The sequence below is a fragment of the Aythya fuligula genome, chromosome 4 (genome assembly GCF_009819795.1).
Source record: "Aythya fuligula isolate bAytFul2 chromosome 4, bAytFul2.pri, whole genome shotgun sequence".
NCBI classification, from domain to species: Eukaryota; Metazoa; Chordata; class Aves; order Anseriformes; family Anatidae; genus Aythya; species Aythya fuligula.
The window spans coordinates 15479127-15501777 of NC_045562.1; the positions used below are offsets into that span (position 1 = coordinate 15479127).

At 44.1% G+C, this 22651-nt stretch overlaps 1 protein-coding gene across 2 annotated transcripts; it reads right to left on the minus strand.

Annotated features, from left to right (window-relative positions):
* Window positions 1–314: 314 nt before the first annotated feature.
* SCARB2 (scavenger receptor class B member 2) lies at window positions 315–22345 on the minus strand. Of its 2 annotated transcripts, XM_032186907.1 has the most exons (13): window positions 22175–22345; window positions 15859–16016; window positions 11983–12130; window positions 10307–10495; window positions 9435–9526; window positions 8808–8927; window positions 7625–7803; window positions 6950–7068; window positions 5520–5593; window positions 4303–4354; window positions 3508–3666; window positions 3299–3369; window positions 315–1423 (listed from the first exon to the last, which is right to left on the minus strand). In XM_032186907.1, the coding sequence occupies exons 1-12, from the start codon at window positions 22289–22291 to the stop codon at window positions 3340–3342; spliced, it is 1437 nt and encodes a 478-aa protein (XP_032042798.1). In that variant the 5' UTR covers window positions 22292–22345; the 3' UTR covers window positions 315–1423; window positions 3299–3339. The 2 variants fall into 2 exon arrangements, with proteins under 2 accessions (XP_032042798.1, XP_032042797.1); XM_032186906.1 differs by lacking the exon at window positions 3299–3369.
* Window positions 22346–22651: the final 306 nt, after the last annotated feature.

Sequence of the window (22651 nt, forward strand, 5' to 3'; positions counted from 1 at the left end):
CCCTGGTGTGTGCTTGTGGTCCATGAGGCAACAGGCAGGCAAATGTCCTACCAACGTACCAAACTGCTCCTCGGCCAAGGCTTAGGATACAGATTTGTTAAACTCAGGCCTTCTGCTGAGGCAAAGTCTCTCAGCAGGGCTGTGAGCACCATGGGCTGCAGCGAGTGCTTTTAGCAAACACAGATAATAACTAATCGCAATTACCTTCAAACGTCCTGGTTGGAACCGGCTGCAGACGAACAAAATTGTTGAACAAAGCACCAGCTAGGCAAGAAAACAACAAACCAAAACAATGGAAAAAAACAATACCTCTATTTAGAATAAAATAATACATTTTAAAATATGTTTTGCTATCCAGATCCAATAGAAATACTTCCCAATTAGAATATCCCTTTCGCCATGGGAAAAATACTTTTGTAATTTCTGAAAACAAGTTTCCACTTGGCAAGTAAAAAACTCTTACAGCTTTTCAAGGCCCTACACATACCTTAATACAGAGGTGTGCTTTTATCCTGAACAATAAATGTAACCGCCAAATCTGCATTCATATTAAACCACACAGCTGAGAACTGTGACAAACACCAGAGGAAAAAAAGAACACCGTTTTTGTGCCTTCCACCATCAAGACGAATGTTGTGTTCTGTTTTGTTGTCTTCTGTTTTTTCAAGTTGAAGGGAAACAAATCCAAATCTTAAGGATAGATGTAACACTAGCATGCAATAGGATTGTGTGCAGTTAGAACAGTTACGAGGTCTGTACGTAAAAGCATTTCCAGTCACTGGATTCTTTCTCCCCGATAACTACAGATACTTAAAACGTTTCACACGATATTTTGGATTAGTCGTACAAATCAGTTCTGTGGAAGGACCAATGACATTAATAGTAAACAGTCAGTGCATACTGGTAGTAAGCAGCGCGCAACACTTTACAGAAAAAACAATACTAGGCCTACAGGAAAAATGACAGGTCTTCCTGGGTGGTACGGGAACCTGCTGTGCCTTTACAAGGGTACTCTGCAGCCCATGCTCCTAAGGCCATTTGCAAAATTTACCCCTGTCATTTCTGTGATGAATCAGGCCTTTGTTCTTTTCACTGATATAGTGGTTATGATCGTCTATAGGTGTCAGTGCAGGTACGAGAGTGCAGAGCTGAAAAAGCAGGATCTTGAGCAGTTTTAAAACGCAGTTTTAAAGTTGTAACTTAGCTGGTAAGAAAAGTCTCCTCCCTTGATGACAGTCCAGATTCTCTTCCGTCTCTATGCCACAATAACTTACACTTGACACGATTGTTTCTCCACGGTGGACAACGGTGGGTAGTGGTAGTTGCTATTAGGTCAGCTCTAATAATTTATTCTCCAAGCTCACATGTTAAAGAAAATCTACTACTATGTCCTGATGAGTGGGGACCTTTCTTCTTCGGTACTCTGCAAGAGAGAAATTTTAACACAGGAAAGTTAAATGTGGCACATCACAGAGCTTCCACAGTCGGGAAGCTGGATTTCTGAAACTCCCGACAGGAAAGGAAAAAGCTTGTCTCCTACTTCTACGTGCAGTTTCATGGAGGAGAACCAATGCTGTGCTGGGGAAGTGCTGGAGGGTGGATGGCAGCTTTGGCAGGGGCAGGCACTGGGCTACAAAGAGCTGTCCCAAATTTGCTTACTCCAGAGGATGGAGAGGATTGAGGCAAGTGGAAGAAAAGGGCCAGGATGTTCTCCTTGCCCCCACTGGAGGGCAGGATGCTGCCATCTCTAAGGACAGCAAGTGAGGTGAGGCAGGAATTAGGCCTACCAAGATCATGCTCTGCATGCCAGTGGGGCCAGAGAAAGCTCACACTGCAGGATTCACAGTGTGAACAGTGGGTAATGGGCAAGAAATACAGCGAGACACATCCTGCAGAGAAAGCAGTCCTCCTGGAAGCTGGGAGATACGAGGCAGTGATGGGGCAAGTTGTTGATTAGTAGGATATTAAGGATGCAACATAAATGGGAAGGCTCAGGCTGCATCTTTGCAGGGCTGTGGAGCAGGTTGGGAAAGCGATGAAAGGGAGGAGGGAATCTGTGTATCTGGAGGTGTGGTGTGCTCAATTCTGGGCACTGCATCACTGAACTGTCAGGGACATCCCCCAGCCAGAGGGATTTCAGCAAGGACTCAGCACGGCAGATGTGCTCATTCACAGGCAAAATAAAGGCCTGATTGCTCGGTTCCCCATGGCACATTCCAGATGATTAAAGACCATAACCACCCTGGTGGGAGGTGGATCACAAACAGACCTGTAACTGGCTGAGTTACTCTTAGGTCTGCAGGAAAAGCAACAAAAGTAACAGAGAAAACATGAAATTGAGGTGTCACTTGGTCATTTTAATCACTGTGTAGCATCCAGGAACATCCAAGAGCGCTGGTATGAAGCCAGCACATAGGGAGGGGAAGGAATGCCTGGGGCAGGGGCCTCAGGCAATGGGACAGTTTTGATTTTCTAGTTGAGCCTGCCAGAAATATGAGCAAAAGAAAAAGGAAGAAATGAACAAGGAAAAAGGACAAGGATCTGCTGTAAAGGAACCTGAAATGTGGTCCTGAGAACCCCTGCTCATGAAATGCTTCCTGGGTGCCTGGAGAGAACTGCAAGAGTGAAGCAAGAGAGACAGAGATCGGTTCCTCAAAGCTCAAGGAAGGAAGGCTGAGGACTCTCCACCACTGCTGCCACCACCATCACACCCCTACCCAGCACTGGGTCCCACGGGCTGAGGTGAAGCACAGACACAGCACAGCTGGGAGCTCTGGCAGTAGGCATAATGGTGCTTTCTCAAGTGGTTTTAAGAAGGTACTTAGCCAACATCATATAAGTGAGACCACACTAAGACCACAGCAGCTACAGGGAGAAAACAGCCAACTAGAGTACCCAGTTTGTCTCATCTGAACCCTACTGCCTTAACTGTTAGGGTGAAGTTTGAATTTCAGCATTGCTAACGAACAGCCTTAATGCCAGCATGTCATTTTGTGACAGAACCCTTCATAAATAGATGTACAAACTAGCACTGTCTGGATAAAACTATCTGTGTGCTGTTGTCTGTAAAAGTCAGCTGTTCTTTGGTCATGAATTTGCATAGCGGTTCAGAAGAATAATCAACTGGCATAAGGCAATTGTTTCTGAGAACACTGTCCAATTGCCTATGATTTAATGTCCAACAAATATGGTGAACTTTTGCATCTCACCCTTCAGGGTCCTCTAGACAGGCTGATTTTTTATTTTTTTTACTACTATCAGCAAGGGAGTTAGGCACAGAAGCTACGACCTGCCTTACCACGTTCCGTATATTAGCTGCATTCCTTTGTTTTCATGCATTTATTCTGAGTCTATTAAAACTTCCCCTCCCTAGAAAGGTCATTTTAAACAAAAACAACACATAAAAATGTTTGTGTACAAAAAGATACTGAAGAAATAAATCAACCAAAAGAAAATTAAACACAGACTAACATACAGTAAGCAAAGTTGAATTAAAATGCTACTTACCTCTTCACTTACTCCCCGGGACCTGCACACGAGCACAATAAAAATAATCCCAAAAACAATTCCGATAGCCATGATTACAAAGGGGATTCCAGTTACAACACTGGCTTCCAGCAAGACGTGCTTGAGTTTGCTGGCAGATGCTTCATCAATCAGAACACTCTGGAGCAGAGAAAGATGAAGAGAGAAGAAAGACTGATTTCTGTCCATCTTTATATTAGGCCATTTTACCTTTGTGAGGTGTAGGGTAACAACAGTTCCACAGTTCTCCACCTCTGCTTCATTGCTTCTTGATATACCTTCCCTCTAAGAATCCTTAGCTCTCCTTCTCTGGCCAGAGGGATAATCTGCTCTGCATTTCTAAATGAAGTAGTGACTTTGAATGCTCAGTTTAGGAAAGCAATGATATGGACCTGGAGTAATGGCATGAATCATCAAAGCTAGAGTGTTCCCTGAATCCCTGAATCCAGTGAAGGCAGTGATCCAACTACAGCACAGACTGTGCTACTACTGCATTCATAGAGGTCTCCACACAAAAAGATGTGATCCTGCAAGCCTTCTGCCTCTTCCTTGTGGCCAGTACTCTGCAATTACAAAGCCCACCTGACAGTATTTTCCAGAACTAAATTTAATGCAACGGTCAACAAACAGCAAGAAGATATTAGTACGAAACAACAGCTTCCTACCATCACTATACAAAGCAACAGGAAAACATGCATTTCTTTCCTGGCTAGCTCAAAGACGGTATTTTAGCAAGAATAAACATGCCACAATGCTGCAAAGAAATAACATATTTACCTCATTTAAATACATCACTGGGAAAATTAGTGTTCGGATGTTGCCTGTTTCACTGTGTAAAAAAACAACAATAAGAAATGATGCTTTTCCAATTTTCCAACTTGAGGGTTCTGAAGACAGATTATAATACAAAAATGAACAATGAAACTGTCCCCAGAGAAACTCTAGACTTGATTTTCACCTCCCCACTCGAGCAGAACAATCTAAATCTTCAAAATGCTAAATAATTTCTGTTTTGGGATTTGGTGGCGAAAGAAAAAAAGGGATCCATAAGAGGCTCATTAATAACTTACTGAATGACAGATTTGTGCCAGTCAGCAGGAATGCTAAGCTAAGCCGATGTTGAAGGTTACTCATACTTGTAAAACACAGACACTATTGTCCACACAACATAAACAGAACAGTAAAAAAAAAAAAAAAAAAGAAGTTTGGCACACATGAAATAACAGCTTGCTCCTGAGTTGTTTTAATGCAACAGCTCCTGGCCACTAGAAAACAAGGTGAAGAAACACTGACCATCCCATAAAGATTGGGGTAGTTAAAACACTTCTTTTTTAGTTATAATATGTGGTAAAGCTGTGCCAATAAGCTGAGTAGCTGCGTAGCAAGGTTTGCTGTATGGACTGCCTAAGTCTCAGGACAGCAGTTTCTCGTTATCGTACCAATGCAGTCGCCAAGGCAAGGTCTTTCTCTCTACCTGACCTAAGCCCTCCCCTCAGAATTTTGGATAGGACTTGCTGGCTGTTTTGGGACACACCACTTGATTTTCTACTTTGAAGGGATTATTCCTTTTTGTTTGGTTTTCACGTGGATACTGCTGAGAAGTGATGGCATTTGCAGTATATATTTTCTAAAAGCTGTGAAAAGTAGGATGGCATGTCCTCACTGCAGTGAGCAGCAGCTCTCCGAGCTCTAGCCCCACTCCATTGTGGCAGACCCTCTCTTGGAGTTGCATCAGTGTAGTATGACTGATGCCACCACAAGCATCATGTGTAACTTGTCTCCAGCAACTTCTTTTCTTGAATACTGTCTTTACTCTGCAGAAGGAACTGTAATAGCCACTTCGTCTGTGATTGAAGAGCGTACTGCCAAATTAAGATTTGACTAGATTTCTCCCTCTCATTTTCTCTCTCCAACCAATATTCCATCTGAACACTGCAGACAACTTTGTTTTGAATATCAAATCAGGTCTGAGATATCCACCCTGCAGCACTTACAAAAATTCAGGTAGTTTTCTGACATGAACATTGATCTGCATCCGCTTGGCTGCTTGAAGGACAAGCCCTGTCAGCTGGGGAATAGAAGAAAGCAGTTAATTATTATTAATATTATTATTTTTAAAGAGTAAGCATGAAATAGGCATTAGGAGAATACAATGTAACAGCTACACTGATGTGGACTTGACAAGGCAATGTAAGACCCACTTAGGGTTATTATTTATTTCCCTTCACCAAGGGAAGGTAATCTTGCAAGATACTCTTGTATCTCATATGTCCAGATTTCAGTCTGCCTCTGAATTAAGTAGATGTGAAGAGGCTACAACAGAAACGGAGGAACCCACACTTAAGCTACAGAGTGATCCCCTTCTTTCAGATCTAGCTGTAGTTTTGAAAAAGGCTATCACCTACTGCTGCTTGTTCTAGTCTCATTACTGTGCGAAGACCCTGCCGTCTCACACAAAAGAAACAATTCTGTTTGAAGGGTGACAAAGAGATATCAACCACAATGAATGGGAGTGAATGGCCATAAAGGTGATGAGAATGAAACACTTCTCACAATATTGCCACTGCTATAGTAAAGGTTGCAAATGGATGCACAGAAATATGTTCCTTTCTCAAGTAGCCAAATTTAGTCTGTGGGGGTGGATGGAAGCGAGGAGTCACAGAGCTCATTTTACACTAATACTTCAAAAGAGCTGCATAACAGAAAGAGCTTGGCACCAAATCAGGTGTCAAGCAGCATCTGCACTAGATGTTGAGAGAAACTATGCAATTTCCTCCATAGCAGCTTGATGAGTCAGACTCCTCTCCTTCTGTAAACTGGGGAGGTAATGATCTTGCTCTGTCCCTTGACCTACCTTCAGATGTGTGGATCTAGAGTACAGTGTAAAATCACAGCCCATCAGCTGCAAGCTCCTTTATTTCTGACATCTCACGGTGAGATTACCAGAAACTCCACAAACTTCCATGAAAGACACAACCACCATGCTTCTGCATCTCTCTTTCTGTGGCTCCATGCCATCTAAATTGAGTCCAACATCCACTGAGTATTGATCTGCTCTCTTAGTCCACATACCCAGCTTCTTCAGCTTGGGGAAAATACAGTCAGGACAATACCCCAGTGGTTGGGATGGCAGGGTGAGCAGGAAAGTAGCCTCACCTGCCTCTCAGAAATACTTTAGCCTCTTCATTTCATCAATACCAGCCTGTTGGCATCTCTAATTTCACAGGCATGATAGGAAGAGCATTTTAATTCTTGTTATCCAGTAAAATTTGCTCCATACAAGCACATTTGAATAGTTCCATGTAAAATAACACAGCTTTGATGAAGTCAGTGAGACTACATCGATGCACACCATCCAAGAAGGTAACCTAAGCCCATGAGCTTGGATTTGACTGCATTACCCTTTAAAAATGGCTGTACTTACAGGATTGATGTCCACAAATGTCTCATGATATTCCTTGGTCGGGTGCATGCCCTCTATGTCCTCTATAAACTTTTGCTCTGCTTGGTAAAAATGTGGGGCTGATAGAAATATGGGAGCACCTGGAATGTGAAAACAGAGAAAAATCACCATTTAAGAAAAGAACAGGATTTGAGAAAGTCTTTGAGGAACTCAAAACTCTTTGCACTGTGCTATTTACACTGTAAAGGCAAGTCCATTCCGGGGCTACAGAATTAACACTGATGCCCAGTCCTTAGAAGAAGCCAAATTTTCCCTTGTGCAGCATCAGCACAGCTTCATGGCTTGCATGCTGGTCTTTTCACTGGTCATCCAACTACACAGACATGACAGCTACCTGGATAAGAGCAGACTACAAACGCCCAAACTGTTCAGTATGGATCCTGGTACTCCCTTCTGATTTCTTTGATTTTTGTCATTGCTGGAGCTGATAAAATCTCACAGGAACATCTCCCCTCAGATACATTTCCTCATTACTGCAGTTTAACACCAACCAACCACTTGTTGGTGACTGGTTTCACTGAGTACAGTCACATCCCTGTAGGCTTCACCAAACTGTCCTCATTTATTTCAGTCAGAAAGGAGAAATATGTTGCTGCTGATATCCTCCCAGTCTGCTTCCACCCCCTGGTAACATACCTTGCTTGCAGATGCTGACGTTGAGGACCCCAGTGCCAGGGCAGTTCCCTGGAGGCACACAGAATCCAGCATTGTCTGGGTTAATGGTGGTGTTGGCAAACACCATAGGAGAGGGCACAAAGCGGTAGGTTGGGATGCCTGCAACGCTTCCTGAGCTGTCATACACCAGATAAAAAGATCTGCAAGAAAGAGAAGCCAGACCCAGATTTGTTAGTCTTGAGCATATGCTAATATCTGCTGCAGATGTCTCTTTGTTGATGCCTGCTTATCTAATTCAGTTTACAGTAAGCTGCGGCCTTGGCCTAAGCTCATTCCAGTGATCTTCTGTGTTAAATTCTTCTGTGTTAAATTTAACGGGCTTTTGATCATCACATACACACCTCATCATTCTGCTGCTGCAAGAAATGGACAATCCTGTGCTAACTGTGCTGCTCTAGGGATACTGACACCTGCCTTCAGCATTTTGGGGCTTCAGCCATGTCCCCGTGTTCCTATTATGCGATGTGTGAGGCACTGCTGGTGCGTGCTACTGGGAGGGACAAGGCAAGGAACAGGGTTGGGCAAGACAGAACAGAGGGGAGGCACAAATTTAGCGAGTCCTGAATTTAGCATAACACACATCTGTATTGATTTAAATAGAGAATTTCAGATCATTTTCATTCTCCACAAACAGGAAAACTTGGAAGGGAGGAGAACAGCAAGTGGAACATAAAGAAGGAAACACCATGTTTTTTTTTTCTGAATATTGCTGCATTTTAAATAGCACTGCTTTAAGTCACACATCTCTGAAGAAGGCAATCTGCGTTCTCTAAAAAGCAGAACAAGGGAAGATTTTGGAGAGAAAGAAATTTCAGGCAAGGTTCATAGAAATCCTCTTCCCCTCATTACAAACCTTGCTAGACAGTCCAGCCTGTCTTTCCAGTCATCTTTCAAATTTTCACTCTATCCTTCTTTACAAATAGCACATCCTTAATTTGATGCAGATTTTATTATTATTATTATTTTATTTATTTTATTTTTTGGTTTATCTCTCTCATCCTTCATAGCACAAATGAATACTGAACAGTAACCCTGCTAAATAAGATGATGGAAGGAAAAATATTAGCCTAACATAAAACCTTAGCATCAATGGACATAAATGCTCTGCTATAAAGTCTGAGTGATGACGTTTTCCTTTTCTTACCTGCAGAAATCAGAAGAGAAGATATAAATGTTCTCATCTTTGCTAATCAGTGGGTGAAAGGATGTCCCATCTGTTCCATTGATCATGTTACATGACTTTGTTGTCCACCAATTCAATGACCTGAAGAAAACGAAGCAAAAATAATAAGGGTTAAAAGATCTCTGAGCAGTGGTCAGGCCAGCTTATGGTCTGAGCAAACAAGAATCAGACCTGTACGGTGCTAAGTCCTATTGCCTCAGCTCTGCTAACAACAAGGGGCATTAGAATGGGTTTAAATTGCATTTGTCTTCTCTTTAAACTGGCACCAGGCAAGTAAGAATCGAGGGAGAGATGTCAGGGAGGGTAACCTGTGCCATGGGGCAGTCAGGGGTTCAGAGGTGAGTGCTCACAGCAGTTTGTTCTCTAGGGGTAGGGGCTGTCTTCTTTTCATAATTATACAACCCGTACCGAAATACTGGAGGCCTGGTCTGAGCTAAGAGCTGCTAAGAACTACCACCATCCACAAAATAAATTGACTTTTTGTTTTGTTTAGTTTTGTAAAGAATGTAAAGGTGAACATTCTTGTTCAACAAAAAATGTGAAAAGTGGCAGATTTTGACAGAGGCCTAACCATAGTGAAAAACTTACTCTTTTCCTTTCCATTCCACAATCCTTGAGAAGTTAAGGTAGTTCCTTTCCCCACTTAGGAAAACATATTCTCCATCATCGGTTCCATTCATCTGCAAACAGATATGTAAGTTTTTAATCACTCCTGACTGGTAACAATGGGGTGACAGGAGACTGAGCTGCCATCACTACAAATCCACCACAGGAGTGATGGACTCCCCTGAGGTAAGTGCAAATCATTAAACTCCCCCTTGAACATAAGTGAGGTGGATGTGACTGTGCTAAATTCTCACCCCTCCCAAGTGAAGGGAATGCAACATGAGGTTAGCCTTTTTTACCCGTTGAAATTTGCCACTGAAAAAGCAGTTTAAATAAAACAAACACACAGAAACAAAATAAACCCACAGAAAATAATTTGGGTGCTGTAGGTATCTCTGAGAAACAAGGAGTCCTGCCAGCCCAAGGTGACTTACAGAGATGCTGTGGAAGCCAGGAATGGCTACAGCACAGAACTAAACTAACATGTGATCTCAATTAATTACTGCGAAGGAAATTGGTCAGGAAATTTTCTGATAGTTTGCACAAGTGATGCCAAAAAGGCCATGCTACTCAAAGTGAGCACAATCAACAGTGGAATTGTTTACATCCACTCTTGAAAAGCTTATGCATATTTGACACAGGGAAGTGAGATAAAACACTCGCAGCCGTGCCACAGGCCAGTGCCTAAACACAGCCAAATTGGACATGGAACATCCTTTTGCCACCTCTGCAGCCTGCCTCCTGGCCTCAGCCTCGGAGCAACCTTCTCTACTGGCGGGTGATGACAGTTCCAACTCTGTAGCAATGACATCACCCCTAATTTAAAGCACCCGAAAGTTTCCTATGCCAGTTACCTTATTAAAGAAACCAAACACTGGATCGATCTCGGGATGCAGAAGATGAATGGTTGACAGCAGCTTGTCCTTGTATCCCCACAATAATTCATGCACGGTGCGAACTGTGAACAGGGATTCTTGGTATAGGAGCAACAGCACCTCTGTGGCAAACTGAAGAGAGGTTGCCCTGGTCCACTCCATTGCAGTCTGCCAGGGGATTGGAATTGGGGAAAAATGGTCAGATTTCATGTAGAATAAATAATTACAGCTGCATGCAAACACAGACACACACATTTCAGCATTGCACACATTTGAATTGTATTTTCAGTTTCACTATTTCCACTTGTGGCAAGTAATGTGCTGACTAACAGGTTCCTCAGCTATTCTCCTCCAGGGATGTGCTCCTGAAGATTCCTGTTCAGCTAAGCATGGGCACACAGCTTGGTTCTGTGTCACTGACATTTGTAGGCTTAAGAATGCATTTAAAGTGAAACGTGCAAAACTGCTTTCTAAGCAGCTTGAATTTCACAGGTATATTACAGCTGGAGATGCTCTTTGAATATCAGCCTTAGGAAATCATGGTTTACATTTTGAAAAGTGAAGCCTGTAAGGATGTGGAATTTCTCTAAAGTGCAAACAATACCAAAAGTTATTCCCTTTGTAGTAATTTTGCAACATGTATTTTAAAAAAGGCAAAAACAAAAGAAAAAAATATTCCTTGGGTGAATGAAGCTGTCGTTCTTCTAGTACAGCCTGTTACAGTACATCACTGTCAAAAATCTGAACGAGAGATAATACTTGCTACCACTCAAATGCCTGGGAGGAACTGTAAATACAGTGACTGTATTGTTTGCAACTTGTAGTAAACTGTGTTCTATCTAATGCCACATACAGAGAATGTATGTATTCATTCATAAAATCAGACAGACATTTTTAGAAATGCCAGGCAAATTTGAATGCACCCTGTAATTGAAGTCAATTAAACTAGTATGGAGAGTAAAGGCGTAGTTACACAACCAGCAAGTATTTGGGTACTGTCTCATTTGCTTTGCAAGGTATGACAGCTGTGTATCTGCCTGTTCTCATGCTATCCCTGTGCGAGACCAAAAATAATGGTCTGCCTCTCATCACCAGAATGAGACTGTCTTTGCAGGGTTGCCTCACCTAATGCAGACCGGGGTGCCTGTCTTAATTGTAACTTTATTCTCGCAGCACCTTTTCATTCAGTGGTATCTGAAACCTTTTTTTTTTTTTTTTTTTTCAGTTTGTGATGCAGGGCTGGAGGCAATTTTTGCAATTTTGACCAAAATAACCCCAACCAAACAAATATTCCAAGCCTTCTCATTCAAATGTCTGAGTTCCTCCTACGTATCTGAGATCACTAACTCCCTAATTTCACTTGGTCACGAAAACCCAACAAGCCTGATTTCTTCTCATCTCTTAAGTGCGTCAGCTCTCAGCGCAGGAATGTGGTACTAACACTCAGAGGTGTATGGGGAAGGAAGAACATAATAAAAAAAATCCCACAACAGTCCAAACCAAAACTGAATGCAGTTTCTGCCTCAGACATAAGCTGCCTCTCTAGTTCTTCAATCACCTTTATCTACCACAAAGGGAGAGACAGTATGGAGTGACAAGCTGTAGGTGTAAAGTGAGTTAGGATGATTTCCAAGCAGGAACTGAGGAGAACTCACCACTGCAGGAACATTAATTGTTCTGATGAGATCCACTTCAGGGTCTCCAACTGACTTCTGAGGCTCAAATACATATGTCTTTGGATTCAGAGCAGATACTTTGGTGCCATTGTCCAAAAACTGAACGTGCACTCTTGGCCTGTATTCTCTGAAAAACAAGAAAGTTTACTCTGTAAGCAAGTTAAACATGTACAAAGCAAGTTAAACATGTACAAATGACATTAATTGCAACTTGTGGCCATTCTACTGCTCTAAGCACACGAAGGGGAGGATTTTCACATCACTGGCAGTTGGTCCATTTTTGCTGCTGCTGCTGTCAGCAACACAACTCCCCTTTGTGTCAATGTGAGCTGAATTACACCTCACAGGGTACTCCCAAAAATGCCACCCCACGCCCTAATTGCACTTCATATTTTTACCTTGCCTTGAAATACCTCCAAGGAAAGAGAGCAATTTCAAACAGTACAGAATGATTTAGAGACACTATATATAAGACTTTTGCCTCTTTCCTGCAGGCAAAATTTGCTCCCAGACAAAATAAGATGTAGGCTTCACCTACGTATCACTAACCTGACCTAAGAACCTACCAGAATCTTTCTGCTGGTGTCCATGTACTTTGCAATAGGGCTTCTGGGCTTATGTGTGACTCAACAACAGAACAAGCCTCGTTTTAGCTCTTCTCCTTTAATTGTGAGGTGGCAATCCTGGATGCAACAGAAATTCAACTGATTTTTTTTTGCCCTGAACTGCTCATGGGTTTGGAGTTTGCTTCTGGTACTGTCTAAGCAACAAAACAGACGAGCTACAAACGAGCAACAAAAAGCTCAGGATTGCTGACAAACAAGTCCAATTGGCAAGAAACATCAAATGCTACCTGCTGGCCTAGTAAGGGAGTCAGATCTTAATCACCCTGAAGCACATGTCATAACCATAATCCAGTGCATTGCCAGGACCATGTTCCAAACAAGAACCACAATTCTGCAGAACTGGCAGGCTTAGGTTCACAATGAGACACATAGCAATCTTCAGCAATACAGAAAACAGCAGTGGCAGGTTGTCTTCTCATGGTGTGATCCTTTTGGCATAGGAGTGAGGTGAAACAGACCATATTTCATGAGTCCACATTCAGTCAAGAGTTTGTTGACTTCTACATTGCTTTGCCTCCGGAGTAAATTTTAACTCTCAAGATGCAAAGGTGAATTATTCTGCAAGACCCTGTGCTGTGATGTTCTTCGTTCATTTCAGATCCTAGATGCTATCCTGGCTGCACTAGATCTAGTTAATGCAGCTTCATGACTGGCTGTATCACTCTGGTTCAGCCTTTCTAACTTAAAGCAAACTGGGAAGGCCCATGAAACTATTCTTCTTAGAAATCAACCATTTCCCACCTCCCCTACAAAAACAGTGTATCTACTGCTCTTCTTCTCTCCTAGGAACTCCAGCTTGCTTTGGAGTTCACATCAATTTACTCTATAACCTAGGGCTTGAACTGAGGGGATGGGAATGGACAGTTGTGAAGTGCCTTACCTAAAATAGGCCAGAGTTAGCCTGAGAAGTTTCTCCAACTCTAAAAAGTCTGCAGAGGAAAATAATACTCCCCGATTAGGGACATAAGGAGGAGGATCTCAGATGTTAAAGACAAACAACTGTTAATGTGTCCAAGACCAGAGAAAATCCAAGTGTTCTTTAGAGCTTGTCAGGAAAGCAGCATGCACTTCATAATGAATTATTTTATATATTGCAAATATAACTTCCAGGATTTAAAAAGACAAGCACTACAGCATTTCAGGTACAGAAACTATGTCTGCACTAACTGGGTTTACAATTTATATGGGTCAAACCTATGAACTGTTTGAAGCTTAACCATGCAGTATGTACATGTAGCTGTCCCACCTCTTCTCTGCCACTCTTAGACTTTTTTCCCTGTCTGTCAGGGACGGTTCACTTCCAGCCTTTCTCCTCAGTAACCCATTTTATAAAACACTGAGTCATGCACTTGATTTTGGAGCATTTTGGATGTTCTGCTACATACTAACCTAGTATTTATTCTGTGGCTCTAGCATGCAGTATGTCTGCAACATCCCTTCCTTCTCCCTCTCCTCCCATGCACCTCCTCTCTTTCCCCACCCACCGCTGACAGCCTGGTACACTCAGCAGCAGCAGCTAAGCAAGGATTAAAGAATCTGCTGGGAAAGAGCACTCCAGCTTTTTAACTTTGCTATTTCTTCCATCAGGCAGAGCGCAGCACAGTCGAATCCTGTTCGGACACGTCAGAAGCGGGCAAACCAAGCGAGGCAGGAGCGACAGAAACACGCAGGGCTGGAAGGAGCAGCCTGCCTGCCTTCCTCGGCAATAAACAAGACGGGGAGCGCCTGCGTCGCCCGCCCCAGCCCAATCACATGCAGCCAGCCTGTGGTGTGTGCTGCAGGGGAAGGCTCGCAGCGAGCCACAAAACAGCTGCTCAGGCTGGGCCTCCCCTCGGGCACGGACCACGCCAGGCAGCCCCGTCCATCCCACAGAACTCCTTCATGGGTAAGGTGCAGCTTCACAAAGCAGGCTGTGCGTGACGCCTGGAAGATGCTGAGGAAAGGGGAAAAAAGGAGCTAGAGAATGGGAGTGCAGAAAAGCAAGGGCCTGTGAGGTTTCATGTAGGTCTTTTACATCTAGAAGCAGCCCTGTTTATCTTCCTGCTGACTAATTATCAGCATTATTCTACACCGACCTGAAGGAAAGCTTGGGAACTTGAAAGCTTCTCTATCTTTTCCCCACCTCTACCAGTTTATCTAATAACAAAGTAGAACATGTAGTTTGCCAAAGTTAAACAGGCACGGCAATGAAAAACAGAGATGGGAAAAGATTGAGGGCAGAGGGTGAAGCAAAACTGAGCTGTAGGTGGAGAGGAACAGCGTGGGAAGACATACTGCAGAGGCTGAGGCAGCCCGAAAGGCTCTCCCTTTTACTCTACAATATTTTTTAAAATACTGACAACCAGATCCTGATCGTTCTGCAGCTTAGGTAGACACAGCTCCTTCTGGCACTGAAACTGGTCTGAATGAATGTCTGACCACTGAGACTGACAATAAGAAACCAACATTTTTGCCATGGTTCTCCTACCTCCATGAGTTCAAATACTGTGAAACCTCCTGCTACAGGACTGCTCCTGGTTTTACACTGCTGCGTGCAGTGGAGCAGAATGAAGCTCCAAAGGAAAACTTGTTCATAAGGGGACCAAAACCTCTCCACATGCAGCAGACTCGGACTGCTCAGCGTGGAGCCATACCATGCAGAAGGAGTCATGGAGGCTGGATAAGCTCCAACACTGCACGTGGCCTTACTGAGTCCTTCCATCTGCAAAAATAGTAGATATTTCTGAATCTAAGTAGTGATGGCTGGTTAGGGGAGTTCCCTTTAGTTCCACTCTGTAACTAGCTTTCTGTCCATGTTTTTAATGATATGAATTGTGCAATTTCAACTAGGAAATAGTTTCTCAGTGAATCACATTTTTATGCAACACTTCTCTCCGCTTACATCTCAACCAGTCACTGCCTTTTCCCTCACAAGACAGCAGGCCATGATGCAGAGAACTTCCTCTCGGTTCAGCAGCTGAGGAGCAGCAGCAGCACACAAGCAAAATCTTGCACAGAATTTAACAGAAGACCCTGGCTGAAACCAAAACTGCTTGCAGGCTGTTGCTGTGTCAGCCTGGTTGTACTGTGCAGGTGGTGTATGACCATTCTCAGTTGAATAAATTTTCAAGCCCACATTAGCAGCTAGGTTTTCTGCTAGAATGGGATCCCAAACATTCTGGATCTCAGTTCTTTGCCTCCTTACACACAACAGGTTCAGCGAAATGTGAACACAGTGAAATGGTCCTACCGGTAGGTGTACGGCCCTTTTTCCTCTACAAGAGGAGTAGCTCCTTGAAGCACTTCTAATGGATTTGTCACATTAAAAAAGTAGAACTGCATGTAGACTGGTGGAGGAGGATCTTCCCAGGCTTCAAAGGTTTCTGTGCCATTTTTTAATACTGTTCCCTGAAACATGAGAAAGACAAATCAGCTGTTAGTAATAGATGCTGAATAATATTTACAGGAAAGAGAGGAATTCTCTGTCCTCAGAACAAGGACAAGCAACACCATTGGAGACCCCAACTCTACAAATACTTTGTGTTTTACTTTGAAGCACCTTACTAAATATCAACAAAATCAGGCATATGCTACGATGCTTGCAGCCTAGGGGCATACTTCTGTGGGGATTGTTTTTCTGCTTCTTCCTACAAACACTTCTGCCTGACATTTTTCAGAATGAAGACTTATCAGCTGTTACACAATGATCCTCTTGCACTTTCTATATGAACAAAAACCTAACCCGGTGTGAAACACCACAAAATATATCCACATTACAGATAGAAGAAGTGGAAACCAACAATGTGAGGCCAAGCAGTCCTAAGAGAGTCATCTGAGGAGGAACAAGGCCAGAAAAGAAGCTTAGATTCATTGTGGTTATGATTTCTTTGCCTACAAATGTCACATTCCAGTATAGCTGTAAGATTGTCTCCAAAGCAACTGGACTTCATTTCTCAGTAGCCTGGGAGGAAAACCTGTAAGTGATAGAAATTTCTTTCATTTAGGCAGACTGGGATTCTTGCTTTTCTGAGGTCTCCGAATAGGGCAAAGATTCTTTGTATTCAACACAACATGGGTCTACAAAACAGGAACTGCAAATCATTATTTTATCACATAAGTACTTGATTCAATATTCAAATGTATCTTCATGTGGCTCTATTAGGAACACGTAACACAGATCTCAACTCCTTATTTTATTACCATTTAATTCTAGATAAAATTTACTGCAACTATAGAAGCATCACCACCACCACCACCAAAATCAAAGCTTTTCGCATGTTTTTAACACTGTTACTGCCAGTGTTACAGTTAAGAAAAAAATGGCTTGCAGAGTGGAATTTTCAGGAATAAGTACAAACAAAACTGGATCTTCGAAAATCATAACACTAGTAGGCGGAAGAAGGGAGGGGGAGATAATTTGCAATTAAATGGGTCTCGTCAACACTTGCTCTTTTTATTCTTCTGAGAAAACAAGTCAAATATTGTAAGTACAAAATCAAAGGCAGGACAAACTGGCCAGCTGCCACGTCTTGGTTACTGTTTATGGGGTCTTAACTTTATCAGCTACAGGACTATCAGCTACAGCCTCAGCATTCATCCTTGGCCTTCCCACTGAAGGAGCTGTTTTCTCTGCATGCAGATTTTAATTTTGAATGATTAGATAAAGATAAGACCTTTTAAAAGAAACACGTATTGGCAGGAGCTTGGAATGGCAGCAGTATTCCTGAAAGGCAGTGGAAGCCAACCCAGCTGGTAATACTCTGCAGTTGCAGACTGCTTTCCTCTGAGAATTGCAAACCCTGTATTCTGTGAACACCACAAAAATAATGTTAGGCCTGTTTCAGGTGCTTTGTGCATTTCTTTGGAACTATCAGCATCTCGTATACACCATTTCCTACACAAACCAATGCTTCTGACCCTGTTTTCTTGCAATCTTATGCCAAGGAGTTTGTATTCAGACAGAGCCTGCATGAAGCTGGTCTGTAGGATCAGGAACAGAAAATCTCACTAAATCAGGCATACTGTTTCCATGACACTACCAGAAAGGGCTGGGAGTGACACAGCAATGTATTTAAGATACCTAGAGATAACTGGGATAGCTTTTCTCCATACGCAAATAACCACAGTACAAAGTCAGGGGTTTCAGAGGTCTGATGTCTGCTCCTTTCCTAAGTTGTGTACAGCTCACATTTCTCATGTGCATGAAATACATTTGAGCATAAGCTTGACACCGATAAAAAGACTAACTCTTGCCTGTCTTGACCTTAACTCTCCCCATCTAGGAATTTGTACTATTCCCCAACAACTAGTAAGCGTATTCAGGGCACCTGTCTGCTGCTCAAATTGCTCTCATATGAGGCAATTAAAGCGGAAGATTATTACTCCCTCTAAATTGTCAACATTTAAAAAATACAAGTGCACCCCAGACAAATTAATTCCAGTTTTAGGCTCCAGTGTATCCTTTATGAGAGGGATGACATTTACCAGGTGCAGGGAGGTCACTGCCCCATGCCACTCTCCTGAGCTAGACCAAAAAGAAGAAGCTCCCCACCTTGATGACGAATTGCCAAATGTAACATCAGTTTCTCTCATGCTATATACATATACTTATGCACCAGACTACATGCAAAGAGCATTAACAGGAAGGGAATGAGGGAATTTTTCTCTGGAAAGTCCGCATAAACGCAGGTTCCTAGGATTTTGAAATCTTGTGTGATCCCCTGGGAGATGGCTACAGAGCAAAAGGGTAGTGAAACCAAGTCATCTGGTGATTTATTTGCTGGATCTGCGTAACACTGCTTGGATCTCCCACAGCAATGACAGTGTATTTTTAGCTCTGTACAGTAACAACACCAGTTGTAAACCCAGATTCACAAACTTCTGAGCAGGACTCAGATACACTGCCATGAAATTCTCAAATAATAAAATACGGCAAGCTCTTTCCTTCAATTTTTCACCAAATGGTATCAGGGGCATTTGGGTCTGCCACATGATATTAAACAGCCTGGGCCTATGAGAAAAATACGTGCACGTTTTTTTTAAACAAAACATATGTCCATGTCCCTCAGCTGGTGGCATTCTGTTGAGCTCTGCTGACTGATTCACAGAAGAGTAGGATCTGATGTTACCGATTTTTTTTGTCAGAGGCTGTGGTCACTGCTAGGTTAGGAAGGCTGCAAAATACTAGATCATAGGACTGCTGTTTAATCTGAAATGCGTGTAAGACACAGCCCCACTGCAGTTATTGTTGCTGTACTGCACAAGGCCTTTTCTCTTGATACACTTACGTGCAGAAACAAGACATACAGAGTATCCAGGAACCCCATGTCAGACACTAGTCCTGCAGGCAGTAGCCCAGGGAGGCCTCAGACTCAGAGATCCTGTCTCATGGAGACACAAAGGTGCACCAACTGCATGATCACCACCCAAAACCAGTAGATAACATCATGCTGTGTCCTCACTCAGCAGCACAGCAGAGACTGCTGCTTCCACGAAAACATCTGCCCTGCTGACTTATTTATCAGGCCTGAATTTGCACTGGTTGCATTCTCTGATGTTTCCTTGTCTTCACAAAGAGGAAAAAAAAGGCAGTTTATGCTCCCAAATGTAATTGCAATTGGTGGTGTTGATTGGAGTGGAAAATGATGCTGGACTTTTTTGTAACTTGTACAGAAAATTAAATATATACATATACTTTTTTTTTTTTTTTTTCCTGGAACTGCAAAATGATCTAGTTCCAGGACATAGTTTTATACATCCATTTGTCACAGAACTTAATTGCAGCTTCTTAAAAGGAGCAATAGGGTAAACCTTCAGACCAACACGAGCAGACTTTTCTGACCCTGCACTTCAGGAACTGTTCAAAAGAAGCATCTCAACTCATCATTTGTCTAAGCCACCACAGTCTACTATTTCACATTAAACAAAACCTACAAATGATCAATACATAAAATAAATCAAGGGATAAAATATCTTCCCCAAACTTTTGGGCCCCAAATACTCCTGACAACCCAGCTGTGGACAGCTGGCAGCAAAAGCCCATTGAAATTTCAAGGGGTTAGAAGACTAACCATTTTCTAAATTTATCAGTGTGCGGCATGTGGCATAAGCAGAACACTGGAGGTAAAGGCACAAGGGCTGACTGCCCAACTTCCACATTAGGTGCATAGCTCAAGGGTTGTTATAGTCATACACTGCACGCTTATGGCAGTAAAATCCATAACCATATAACAAATATATAGCATAAAGCAAACACTGCTCGCAGCTAGGAAGGCTTTTCACCTGTGGGCAGCTATTTTACTCTTGTTCATTCCAGGTTTTTTTCCCATTATTTGCTGTTATTTCAGGTGCTACCGCTGGTAACTAACAGACACTGGACAAGATGGACCAGTGGTGCTGGAAAGGATGCATCACACAAATCCCCTGGTTCAAGCCGGCCCATCCTCAATGCTGCATAGCTCCTGGGTTTGGACACACAGGTGCTTCAGCTGGTCCATAATGCAGTCATTCATTTCAATTTACTTCACTATCAGTCAGCACTGCTGGGAAGTCTTCAAAGCAGCACGAACTACTCCATGCAAAGGACAACCTCTTTCTGCAGAGAGGGTGTGGAGGGTAAGAGGGGCCAGCATGAAACTCATGAGCACAGGTGACATTTCTTGTCCACTGCCTTGGACTTCAGAGCAATCAGAGAGCTCAGAAAGCTCTAGTCTTGTTACACTGCAAAGGCAAATTCAGATTTGTCTATTTGCACAAGATTTTCTAAGCTGCACACATGGTTACACAAGAGACAGCAACTTCCTAGGCCACACACAAATGAGAAGAAGCTCATGTGGGATAAAGCACGTGGAAAGCAGCAGAATCAGCAGAGTGACTGGGAGGGAGCACGCTGCTTTGGGGCTGAGAGCTGTTCAGGAGGGTGTCACTGGGAAGCGCAGGGAGCAGGATGCTTGATCCTGTGCAATGGAGATGCATGCTAGGACAAGCTGAAAAACACTAAGCAGGAAAAGACTGAGCTCTAGGAACTGCATCCTGCATTACTGAAAGCTCTGCAGAGTAACTATGAAGTTACTCTTATATAATCAACCGTTAAGGGTAAGGAGTTGTGTAGCTAAGAGATAATACGTGTAAGGAGGATCACACCTAATTCCTGACAGTCCTACACTGTGCTGCCAAACCATTTCTTTTTACCCCACTGCTCCTGTGGTGAGAGCATGAAATAGACTTGAAGCTCTAACTTCTGCTGTGATGCAGCGGCTGACAGACTCCTTTCCTGCAATACAGGAGATGGAGCTGTAGATGTCTACGCAAAGCTGCGCTGTTTGGCTTGCTTTGCACACAACTTCGCATACACAGACGTTCACATCAGTTCGCATCTGGCTTTCAGACTGCCTGGAGAAAGCATGAGCTGACAGTCGGATGACTTCAGGATAAACCACCCATTCCCCACGCTGTGCTCCAGCAGGGCAGAAGCACTTACCTGGGGACAAACCCTGCAGGAGCAGCTCCCGAGGAGCAGCTGACACCCTGACAGGCTGCACGACACCTAGGGAGGCCTGGTTTTGGCTATCCCCTAAACTTTAGGGATACATTTCAAAGTGCAACTTGTTTTAAACTGACTGCCAGCATAAAAATGCCCTTGTTAAGCCAAATTGGTGTAAGATAACACAATACAGCTTCTCTGTTAGGAAACGCTTGCTGTCAATACCTTGAGGAAAAGCACAGCGCATCGGTTAGGACATTACGGGGGATAAGCAGACTTCTGTCACCAGTTAGACAACAGCACTGGTTACATCACATCATTTGTTAGCACTCTTGGTTTCCCTGTCTGAATAAGAGATGATATTCCTCAGACTAGGCAGATCAGTAATAATTTACATGCTTCACAGACATTTTAAAGGAAAGAGCTAATGACAAATGCTTCAAGTAGGGGAGTTTCTAACACCATTGGAGTTGACCCTTTTCAGTGGACCACCATATAAACCCAAAGGGCCAGCATGAGGAACAAAAGTTAAAGCAGCCCATGAACAAGGAGGGCTCTGCAGTCGTAACAACGCCAGGACGGGGGCTCCCCAATTTTGCTGCAAGCAGCTGTGAGCAGTGGGGTGAAATGCCCCGATGCCACCACCCAGCCCATAGCACACCTAGCGCTGCACAGGCAGCAATAAATGGAGCAGCAGCACAAGCCACTGTCTGAAAGCTGCAAGAAATCGGTGATACAGATGGTAGAAAAGGAGGCAGGAGGGGTGCTTTAGGTGTTCCCTGCTCTCCCTACGTGTTGCTGCTCTGGAGCGGGCCCCTCATTACAGCAGCTGCCTCACAGCCAGCAAAGCTGCCTGGAGAGGACTGATTTTTACTCATATTTGCTGGATTTTTGCCCAGCCCTGCCCGAGCCCCCACCTGGGGGATGCTCCGACCGTCACCGAGCGCGGCTGAGGCGCGGAGGGCGCCTGGCAGCGCCAGCCCCCAGCCCCTTCCCTCCCTCCCTCTCCTCCCGGGGTAACCTGCGGAGGGGAATAAACCCCTCAGGAGGGACCGTGAGGGCGGCGATCGGGCCGTGCTCTCACCTGCTTCACCTGCAGGTCCACCACGGACTGGAAGACGTGCGCCACCAGCAAGGAGATGCTGGCGATGAGCAGCGTCAGGGCCAGGACCCCCGCCGTGACGAGGCACAGCGACTTCATGGCCGCCGCCCGGCCGGCAGGGACACAGCCGCCACCAGCACCGCCACCACAGCCGCCGCCAGGCCCCGGGGCCGGGCACAAGGGGCGGGCGGCTGCCTCGCCACGCCTGCTGACGGGCCGGGAGGAGCCCCCGGGCCTCCCCGGGCCTCCTGAGACCGGCTTCGGCCCCTCAAGGGCCGGAGGGGCTCGGCTGGGGGCTGGGGGCGAGGGGAGCGGCCGTGCCGCTGCCCGCCTGAGGCTGTGTGGGGTGGGGAGCGCCCCGCTCGCTGCACCGGGCGGGGAAGGGGGAAATGAGTCCCGAAAGGGTTTGGTTTGTTCCTGCTGGCAGGAATTCCCCGTGTCTGCTCGGGAGGGACCATG

Coding starts and splice junctions, on each gene's coding strand:
- SCARB2 (XM_032186906.1), bottom strand. CDS start 22,291: ATGAAGTCGCTGTGCCTCGTCACGGCGGGGGTCCTGGCCCTGACGCTG. Junction 10,496..11,982: donor CAATTAATGTTCCTGCAGTG/GTGAGTTCTCCT, acceptor ATCCCCTGGCAG/ACTGCAATGGAGTGGACCAG. Junction 4,355..5,519: donor AGAAAACTACCTGAATTTTT/GTAAGTGCTGCA, acceptor TTTTTTACACAG/TGAAACAGGCAACATCCGAA.